Here is an 11,427-nt window from a genome sequence, read left to right as displayed (position 1 = left end):
GAGAATTTTCTGTACTACGTGACCAAGCAGGTCATGATCTTCCTGGCCAACTTTCTGCTGGGATGGGCCAAGATGGAAACCCTGAAGAGCTGCAAGAACCAGCTCATAGGAGCTAACTCTGATAACATTCTCTACCTCTTTCAGTTCTTGATCTGGGCACATCACCTTTGAGGTTGAGCATTTCACCCTGCAACAAAACACAGACCAATCTGCATTGCATTGGGCCATTGAGACGATACTCCATACAGTGTAAAACAGTTGGCATGTACTAAAAATGATGCTTGCATGAATGGCATGTGGCAAGAGGGAGAGGGTTCCACTCTCTAGTTACAGTGGTAACTTTGAGTTACAAATGCTTTCATGCCCAGCAACTTGTGGGGCCACGCACTTTCTCACTCGTACCTTTTTTTTCTAATATTTTTCTAGTAAAGGTCTAAAACCTTTTCTTTATTCTATAGAGTACTCAAACAGATTTTCCAGTCTTTTGTGCATACAACATGCAACTGGCGAACATTGATTTAATAGCTCAATATTTAGATGATTGCAGTGGTGCAGAAGAAAGTTTGTAATTTACCAGAAGGTCACTAAATCCACGTAGCACCTTTTAAGGCATGACGTAAATGTTTTTTACTCTGTTTTCCTATAGACTTCTCATAAACAATGCATTACGTGTTTGGATATAAATGACAGACTGGAAAATATTTTGCTGTAAATAAAGCTACCAACATGAGTTGTGTAGATGTAGGAACATGTGTTTCTTTCATCATGTTTGTTTTTTTTCTTTCTCTTTAAAGAATGTTAACCCTTCAAATGACAAAAAAAAATTAATTCTGTAGATTTCCTTCTTGTAGATCAAACTTTTCAGGTAAAAATTATATTTAAGATAATAAAACCTATTTATTATTGAAGTTAGTATGGGATGCAATTTGATTTCAGAGCTTTGCACCGATTAACAATCTTTTTTCTTAATGTTATTCGGCAAGGATATGTAGTTGGAGAGTATTTGAGAATTTGTGCTATATCTTAATAATGTAATTTTTGCATAAGCAAAAAGAAGTCATTGTGAATTTCAGTGCAGTTTATTATTATTCACCAGTCAGGTTTGGTATCTGATCGTACTGCAAGCTGCACAGATACAGAAGGATAGACCCTGCCCTTGAGAGCCTACAGCTTAAACCATAATGTTCCAGTATCCTATAGTAATCCTCCCTTCTGCTGTTGCAAGAATATAAGTTTCAATTGATTGACAATACCATAAATTGGGGTAAAAAACTGACAAGCAATTGACAGGCTGGGGTCAAATGGCCCAAGGATAAAAAGCTCTGGCTAAGTGATCCCTTAACCCCTTCTAGGACCACAACAAATCTAGTTCCTATCCAGTTCCAAAAAATTCTGTAAAACCAAAAAATTAAAAAAACAAACAACTAGGGATAATTTATTAGAATATCAAAAGCAGCCCTTCAGCCATCTATAAATATTGGATATAGGCTGAAGAAAAAATTGGACTTTTCCTGCAGCTCAGCAGAAGCTGAGGAATAAACCCAGCAGAAGTCTCCAGAGGAGCAGAGATGCCTGGCCAGCAGACCTGTCCTCCCTAAATCCAAGGCTGTGTAAGCATTGTCTTTATTGGTATAAATAAATCTTTGCTATTGAGCACCCTAATAAAGCTTTCAAGTTGTGACTGGAATGGCCTTGTTGATCTATTGATCTCACTCCTAACCACAAGTAAAACTCTTAGACGAACACCATGGCATGTATTCACTAACTTTGTGTTACTTCTGGAATCTGTATTATCGATGTTCACACCACTCAAGTCTATTGCTATATTTCTGGAGTAGTACCAGGAAAGGAAAGGAATTCAGTAAAAACTTATTGGAGGACTACAAACTACATTCATCTGTAAAATAAATAAATAAAGACGTAAGAAGAGAGAGAAAAAGAAAGAAAAAGTCTTCAATCAAAGTAAATTCTTAACAAAAACAAGTTTGATACTGTATAACCTGTCAATTAAAGTACGCATTGTCATTCTCTTTCCAACTTCAGCCTTTCATTTAGGAAAACAGTTACACACAACTTGGGATTTAAAAGATAAAACATTCTCTAAAGCTGAGTGCGCTGTGAAATTAGTGCTCCATCAAAAAATGAGCAGATGTCAAGGGAAACTTACTGATGTTCCCTTTTTAATTATGAACAGCTAATGGGAGCAGAAGACCCGACAGCACTTGGCTGCTACTATTTATATTATTAATTTGGAAACACTTGATCTTCAAAGGAGAATTTTGTTTATATAATACAATTTACTTGAAGGAAGACTTATATAGACTACATTCTCATATCACAGAAAATAATGCATGGAGCATAAGTCGGAATCCTATTATGCATCCTTATTTAATCAAAAGTAAAAAATGGAATGAAGACCAAAGGCAAGAATAATAATTCATCTACACACTCTATTTTCTGTGTGTGACTAGAATTGAAATCTTTCAAGCTCAAAAGTAAAAGGGCTACCAAAGTGCCTTCTAGTGATTGGTGTTCTGTTACCCTCTGTGGAGGAGGTACAATGGCCAAGAACTGCTTCCACCATCAAAAAATGACTAATTGTATGCGTGTCTGCTAAATTCAGATGCATTTAATTTGTTGTGACAGGTTTTCAATCAAACACAATTTGAATTTTCAGGTATAGCACCAGTATAGATCTGCTTAGGATCTTTAACTAAAACCTAATATTTACTATTTACTTATTAGATTTGTATGCTGTAAACAAAGGCTTAGGGCAATTTACAGTAGGAGACAAAAACAGTGAATAAAAGCAAATGGGATAAAATATGGAACAAGAGCTTCTTAAACTGTCCTGGATTGCTAAATGCCTGCCCATATAGGAATATCTTACAGGGTTTCTGTAAGACAGCCAGGCCTGGGTTCTGGCACAGCTCAAGGGGAAGGAAGTTCCAAAACTATCAAATGACCTCTCAAGGTTTTTGCCAAGAGAATTTAGCACATTGATGCTACTAGTAGGAAGTTGTTCTTGTCTGATCTTAGGAATCGTGTTGGGGCATGAGAGAGTAGGTATCCAATTATATATATGATAGGGTCAAATCCTAAAGCACCCATTACTAATGTCTAGCTCTTGCCTCAGAGAAAATCTATACAATGGAAAGAAAAGCCCCAAGTGGGGGATTTGTCTATTGAATTATTCCTAACTCATTTAATGAATGGGATGCAGTTCAGCCTGTGCATCCCAGAAAATTTGCAGGAGATACCCATTTCTGAGGTAGCAGTGAGACAATGCCATACATCCCACTGTGAAGAGTCAGCTATATACAAAGAGATCCCCCTGTAATCCCCTCTTTAAAAATACTGTGCCTTAATTTTACCTGATTTTTATTTGGATGAATGCTTTGCTGGAGAAAGCCTAAAATTTAAGAAACAAGTGCATGCAGGCCAGAAATGAAATGCTCATTGCTGAATCCCAGCGCAAGGGTGATCAGGTCTTTCCAGAGACTTGTCTAAACAGTGAACTTATGGTGGCAGGCAACAGTGCCCAGTGATAACGCAGGCCTAATGGAAGCCATGTAGCTGTGTTCAGGTGCTATCTTGGGCAGATTGATTAGTGCTGCTGATTAGCCCACCTACAGTACTACCTGTATATGGCACTGCTTTAATTCAAGAGCAGCACATCAGGTTTGAGGGTGCCACTGCCTGGCTTGGTGAACATGTTGTGTGGACAGATGATAGGAGTGCTAAGGACTCAGAAGCTTTTAGATAGGTGCACAAGGTGAAGTTCATATTTTTAAAAAGGAAATTGTTTGAGGGTGTGGCTATACATAATAATTGTATGTCACTGGGAACTGAGTCACAGTTGCCATGTGTCAGAAGTGCCCACATATACAGTGTCTTAGTATTCTAGATAGAGCTGTCACCCTTTAAGCAGTTGAAGTACTGTGTCTCTGACATCAAGGGACAAGAATGAACACCCAATCCAACATGTCTCTGAGTGGGTGAGTGGGGGCAGTGCTTGTACCCATGCTTTGGAGATCCCAGGTGATGGGTGATCTGTGGCTGGGGCATTCTTACTTTTCAGCTTTACCTTCTCTCCTAAACTTGAGGTTTACAATCTTCAGTAGACTGCAGTTGACCAAAGTCTCCACTGTGTTTCCACGACTTGGGAGGAGCCAGTGGGTGAGAAATATTCGGGCCCAAGTTTTTTGGGTTCCCGGGAGCTTGAAGGACCATGATAAAGGGCCACAGCTGAGTAGGGAGTGAAGACACCTGGTTGTTAGAAAGATAGCTGCCATTGAACAAGCAGTGCAAAGAAGTGCCAATGAAAGGGGAAAAATGGGAACAGTAGACTTTTAACTGTACCAGACCAGCCAGTTGCAGCAGCATGGGGGGTGAGGAGTGAATGATACAGTGTGGGATGACTGGAGGACCTACCAGATCTGTGTCATGGAATACTTGGTGTCCACGTGTAATATTGAACAGGTGCTCTGTAAACTGGTTCAAACGAATACTTGATTTTCCAGGTAAACTTTTGAACTGTTCCAGTTGACTTTAAAACAGATTAAGGGGCTTGTACTTCTAACCTTTTTGGTTTAAACTGCATTGTAAGCCATTTTAATAAAGGTCTGACCTTTTGCAGAATTGTTTTGCATGGAGGCATTCGAGGGAGAGAGGCAATTATCTAATTTTTGACTCATCAGACTGAAAAACAGTCAAAGAGAACACATTATTCAACTTCTCATTCCCTGTCTAGATCATATCAGTGAGTTCTTAAAAACAGAAGTTAAATATGTCCATACTCTGTCTTTGGAAATAAAAATACATAAATACATACAGTGGTTTTTTTGTTATTTTCTTCACACATCCCATTAATTCCTGTAAATAAGAGGCTAATAATACTGCTTAGAACCCATGGATAGTGGAAACAGGCTATGTTTAAACTGCCTCAAGAACACATCAATTGTATAACATCTTTCTTGTTCCCCTGTTAAAACATTTTTAGGAAGGGACAAAGCCATTCATATCAAATTATATTAAACTGTCAGGCAAGATTCTTTCAGTAGATGTGATATCTTTTATTAAACCAACTGACTAGTTGGAAAAAATATTAACCGGTTAAATAAACTCGGTTTAATAAAAAATATCACATCTACTCAAAGAACCTTGCTGGCCTATGTCCTTAGGCCAACACAGCTACAACCAAAAAACAATTAAACTGTTATGATTTTATGATGCTAATCAAAATCCACAATGGAGTGGGGAAGAATCCATTTCTTTTGTAGGCTAAATCAATGTTATAATTCCCAGTATTGCTGGGAAAAAAGTTTGGCTTTTGCTATTAAGCTCCGTCATTGCAATGTCATTAGTTACTGATCATTGGTCCATGTGATATTATACAATAGATTCCTGTGGAGCCTAAAGAGTGCTGAATTAAAGGTACTGGTTGTAAAACAAGTCACAAATACAATGTTTTAACTACTAAACATTGTTTGGACTGCAAATCTCTTCCATGTGAGAAAAAAAAAACAAAAAACAAAGACAGGATGAAGACTTTGTAGTAAGGAAAATGAATTAATGTGTGATGGCTTTTTGAAGCTTTAATGTACACTTTTATCAAGAACAGTGATTCATTATATTGTTATTTCTCAGCTTAGTTTCACCTTTTCCTATGCCTCCTCTCCCTGATCCTTTTGCAGATAAACAAGCTGGAGGCTCGCCTGAGGCAGGAAGGTTGCATAGATGATAATGGGATTCAGCGGAAGGAAAATGAGCAGTGGATGAAGGAAGACTGCATTAGTTGTAGCTGTAAGGTATGTGTTGCTAAAAGTTCCCCATAGCATCTATTTTTCTTTTTTTCCTCCAGTACTATGCCAACCTGCAATTAAGAGTTTAGGAAAGAGTCTGCCTTGCAAATTTCTATGCTTTAGTGGTTATAGACAATGCAAATCTGCTGCAGAAATGTTGTGGGGATTTATTATAATCAAAACCTAATAAAAGGCAAAAATATCTCATTCAGATTCATTCCTTTTTTTGTATTTTTGGATAGTTACTTAAACGTGCAAAATGGGCAGAAAGTACTACTAAATGGAAATCCTGATCTTGGGCATAGTTGCCTCTTTTGTTTAAAACCATTCAGAAAGTGCAAGGTAGCTTTATTAGCAATCTCTTTTTTTCCAAGACGTTAATTCCCAAACGAATGTACCAATGGGTGACTTATTTTCTTATTGAAGAGATTAGCATATTCTAATGTGAACATCCTCTCTCTGTTCTTGACCAGATACAAGTCTCAAAGTTCTTTATGTAAGGCTGTTCCTGAAACAAAAGTGGGTTTTGTCTATATAAATAGTTGCTACCATTTGGCAGGTATCTTACATATCATCCAGCAGCTACTCAACTTCTATTTCCTGTACATGGATGCCTTCCAGTTATTCTTCTCATTAATGACATCATTTCTGTCTGCCTCAGTAATCTTATAAAATAGTTAATGACATTGCAGATTTCTTCTCGATTCTGTCATGCTTCTTTAGCCCTGTTATTGATATGTATTGAATGCTGTAATACAAATGCCTTCATGTGTCGAAGTATGTGGCCAAATTTCCCCAAGGGATAGAGTAAAAAATGTTTGAGGACCCCTTATACCTCTCATTCTTGGTGGATTGAGTATAGTGGTACATAGGTCTTTTGCAGGTCCTCCTTTCTTTTTAATGCTTGTTGCAGTCAGTTGTCAAAGGTAATGAATCTCACAACAAAAAAACATCATGAGTATTAGAATCTACTGCTAGCATTAAAAATAGCTACTACACAATGAAACCCACTTGGTTATAATGATCTGCTTAAAACTAGACTGAGTGGAAATTCCATATTGTTTCAGTATGCTGTATGCAAACTGAATCTCTGTCTAATGCAAGCTATTAAAAAAAAAGGAAAAGTAGATTAGAAAAAAATGGTGTGGTGCTGTTTGGCTCTGCAATTCTAATTAACCTCAGTAACCTTTCATATTGGTGTGTCAGCTATGAAAATTGTCATTTATTCATGTGGATAAGTAGGCCATCTTGCATTTTGCAGTGGCCTGCATGACAAGGCCTCACTATTTTCTTTTCCTGTCTTTTATTTGTACTGTATGTGATTTGTTCTAATATGTTAAATATTGCCTTTCAGAATGGCCAAATAATCTGCACTATAGAGACATGTCACTTAGTGGAGTGTTCAGCCCCTGCAAAGCTGGAAGGAAAATGTTGTCCAGTCTGCAGAGAAAGTGAAAATGCTATAGAATCACCTGCTGAACTTTAATCATTATTCCTCTGATAATGAGCATCCATTGGACCTGTCTACTGAGAAGATATAACTTCTAAATTCAAAGAATCTGCCAAGCAGTTGCAAGTACTGCTAACTATACCTGCACTAAAACATTTGATGTGAAAACACACACTGACTAAACAATTAAGTCACTCTAGGGTTTTCAGGGTGCTGGGAACATTATCTTTCAACATGGCTGGGTAAGGTGAGCAAGGCAACGAAAGAATATAGCGCAAGCCCTTTACAGTTTTACATGTCCTGTATTCGGATATTAGAAGTTAGAATCAGTAACTCAGCTTTAAAAATTGGATATTATTCCTGACCCCCTCTGCCAAAAGGCAGGGAGAAAAGGGATCAAAAGTATGATATTGCTTTGAACCATGGTATTTAACCATCAACTGAAATACTTTTTTGAAATTCAAATAAGTTCTGATGTTTAGGAGCAACATCTTTTTTTTTTAATGCATTGTTCCAAGGAAAATAATTCTAGGAAAGAAGTGCATGTGACCTGCTGGTTTGTTTTGTTTTGTTTGTTTCTGGGGTAGGGGTTTAAGAAAGGAGTTACACGATGAGAAACAGTTTAGTTCGTATTATGAGATTTTCTTCTGATTCCACACTAGCCTTATGGAGCTTGAGCTTTATCAGGATCAAAATCAAAGAGCAGTGTAGCACAATTCTTTAAGGTCACATGGTGCTGAGTTTGTGATCTGAAATTTGATGAAATGCACCTCAGGGAGCTTGCCATTTATCAACATGTATCCCAAGTCAGATAATGTGTGGATAAGTGTAAAATAATTCATAGATGGTTTTACATGTTCTTTTCTAAGCGTTCTATTACCCCTTGTTCGGCATGGTACTCCCACTGATGTAAGTGGTTGAAAGAAAGAATGAGAGAGAGGGTGCAAACAGACATCACCCTTGTGCTGCCAGAAAAATGTTTCTGGCAGCACAGGTTGCAAGAGAATAGATGCCCCAGCCCTTTGTTGCATTCCCAAGTGCCCAAAAATGTTGCTGTAACTAACGGTACTCAGTTTGTAATGCCTTAAATGGGAGGATGTCTGTTTTCTTATTCTGCACCATAGGAATTCTCCTGCAGAGGATTCCCACAGGACTTATATCTTGTTGCCATGCCCTGAGTTGGGATGAGGCACCTGGAGCCATTGTCTTGCAGGACGGGACCCCTGAATGCCCAGGAGCAGAAGGGGTCTGACCCTGTAGGACAACAGCCCCTGTGACATCTGTAGATATCAGTAAAGTAGATTGGCTCTGTCGGGGCATATCCAGCATAGCTTATTCCATTCTTAAGATGTCTGTTTATAACCACAAAAGATGGACTCAACTATTCACCTTGTTCCCTTGCAGATAGTCAGGAGTTTAGTAAGTTTATAAATAGGATTACATGATTACATTAATTGCCTGTGATAACAGGGAGCTAGATCAGAGATGCTCAGCCTCTGGCCCACAGGCCAGATCCAGCCCATGATGCTGTGTCTTCTCGACCACAGGGCTCCCCATGGGTCTAGAAATTTGGCAGCAGGAGAGCAGTGGCATCATTCCTCCATTGCCAAATTTCCAGACCCAGGAGGAGCCCCAGTTCCTGCACACTGGATTTGGTGTCTGATTCCAGTACCCAGGGTTTCTCATGCAGCTTTGATTATCATTAATGTTTATTACATGTATAAATGTCCAGGCCTTTAAGCTAGATTCACAAAATACATTTATAGATGATGAACTGAGAGAATCCAAAAATGAATAAGACCCCCCAAAATTCTGAAATGGGTGTATGTATTTACATTCATACACATTTAGGGTGACAATATTGACAGTGAAATCAAAATACCAAGAAAAATATCTAATGAAGAATTTACTTTATTCTGACATTCATAACTTTCTGTTAAAAACAATGTATTTTTTACTTCACGTCATGCACAGGTAAGTACATGCGAAAATGTAAATTATCTTGGGAAATCAGTAAGGACTGTAAAAATAATTTTAAAAGAGCATATACCAACCTTAAATTATCAGGGTTTTATCCATATTTTAACTAATGTATTCTGTTTACCAATATATACACAGGTCACATTTATGTTTGTAGTTTCCAGTGATACTGTTAGAGTGTTTGAACAGAAAAACATGATTCACACCTTGCTCAAAATAATTTTCTGCTGGAACATTAAGTTATAATACAAGGCTGCTAAATAAAGGTTCACAGCTGAGTTAAATCGCTTCATAATGATGACATTTTCAACACTACCTTTCACTATAACTTTCAGAAATCTTGATTCCTGACTCTTGAAAACTAGGAGCAATGAAGTTTATTTCAATAAGCTCATCTTGTTAAGAGCAGCTTGATTAATGTAGCTGTTTTTTTAATTTACTCCGGAAGTATTGTTAGCTTTACAGAAGACATCTTTCATAATTAATCGTAAGAAACCTTGATTGAGGGGAAGTGATGGAACCAGAACAGGACCTATGTACAATGTAAGCCCTGTTTAGTGGGATATACATGGTGTACATGTTTGGGCTTCCTCTATCTGTTCCTTGCTCTCTCTGGTATATCATTTACTTTTAAAATATAGTTCCTCAAAATATATTAGCTCTCCATATGATGCCATAAATACTAACAATGCCAGAAAAGCTAAAACTGCATAATTTAATTTTTTTAACAGTTGCATAGCTATAAAACTAATAGAAATTAAATGTAAATTCTTGCTTATATATGAGGGTAACTTAGTATTTTTTATGTACATTGGTGTGTGTTCCCCTTGGAAGCTTTGACAAGAATTACCAACTTACAATTTGGTTAATAAACTGAGTACTGCATAACCAACATGATGTGAAAGAAAAAATGAGCATGCTCACACTTAGTTTATGTATAATAAAAGAAGCATCGTATTAGTACATAGAAAGCTGCCTTGAAAATGTTGTAGACTACTGTGCAACACAGTTCCTCTTTAGATTACAATATTTGCTAACATTAATATATTATTTTGGTATAAAAATTGATACATTGAAGTCAAGATTAAATATTCAGATCTAATTCCAATGTGCTGTTGTCTTAAAAAATATTCTTAAGACTCAGAAGTTCTATTTCTCAAAACCCTGGAGAAATAATAGTAAACTTTAGTTATAAAGAAATGGTTTTTATCCTGAAAATGACTCCCAGAGATCAAACATATTTCTTGAATAGCTCTCACTCGATGGAAGTTTTAATTGATGGATTAATTTACTTTCCTTACTGAAAGCCATATAGAGAGTTATGATTCCTGAACTTTTACGACCATTTTAACTTTAGTTACAAGGTCTATAAACAGTATTAATAAAATTCAAGTATGACATATTTGTACCTCATAAGCAAACACAACAGGGATGTTTTAAAGTATATATGGTGCTAAATGTTATTCCCAGAATATGACTTCATAGAGTGTATTTTACCTATGTGAATTCATTTTTGAAACTATTTGTTTACTTAAGTTTTATGCATTCAAGCTGTTGCAAGTATGTTAAGACTTCCAAATCCATGTTTTGATATGACTATAGCATGTATATGGAGCTTGGAATAAGGGAACACCAAGAAGTTGCAAGTTCAGGTTTGCATTGTTTGCATTCTTTTTTTTTTTTAAATGCTGCAATCTAGGGCTCAGTTTAGATTGTTGTAGTATCAAAAGGAATCTGCCTGATTCAGATCTCACATAGGCATAATTAAAAGTAGATCTGTTGAAAGCTCACTGGGATGAGAAGAAATTCCAGATTAGTGACTTCAAGGGAAATTGGAAGAAGGCAGTAGTTGAGGAGGAAGTGCTTTCTGTGCTCCTTCTAGGGCAGAGAAGTATCCAATCATTTAAAATGTCAAAATCAATTTGGTTTTTGATCCTACCAATGTGTGGAGCTTTAGTTATTCTGACCAATTTATGTACCTCACATTTGAGTTTCTTAATCCAGATAACGACTTATGACTGATGACTGGAAGAACATTTGAGTCTGGTATTCTAGATTCACAATGGGTATGCAAAGTGTTATTGGCAAAGAGACTCCAATCCCATGTTTCAGTGAATATCAAAGCAAAAAGTGACTCAAGGCTTGACTACCACTCAGATGCATTACTAGAGTTTTCTTGTGTTTTTATTGCAA

At 37.0% G+C, this 11,427-nt stretch overlaps 1 protein-coding gene across 1 annotated transcript in view; it reads left to right on the top strand.

Moving 5' to 3' along the window:
• PXDNL (peroxidasin like) overlaps positions 1 to 8,814 on the top strand; it is a 407,402-nt gene extending 398,588 nt beyond the window's left edge. The window contains exons 23-25 of the mRNA XM_019527126.1: positions 5,697 to 5,810; positions 7,159 to 8,216; positions 8,249 to 8,814. Of these exons, the coding sequence (XP_019382671.1) occupies positions 5,697 to 5,810; positions 7,159 to 7,290 (246 nt within the window). The 3' untranslated portion in view covers positions 7,291 to 8,216; positions 8,249 to 8,814. The remainder of the gene's footprint in view (positions 1 to 5,696; positions 5,811 to 7,158; positions 8,217 to 8,248) is intronic.
• The last annotated feature ends 2,613 nt before the right edge of the window (positions 8,815 to 11,427 follow it).

Source organism: Gavialis gangeticus, unplaced genomic scaffold (assembly GCF_001723915.1).
Source record: "Gavialis gangeticus isolate Ggan-Ray unplaced genomic scaffold, GavGan_comp1, whole genome shotgun sequence".
Taxonomy (NCBI): Eukaryota; Metazoa; Chordata; order Crocodylia; family Gavialidae; genus Gavialis; species Gavialis gangeticus.
The sequence above is the reverse complement of the archived record's forward strand: the minus strand, read 5'-3'. Positions and strand labels throughout refer to the sequence as shown.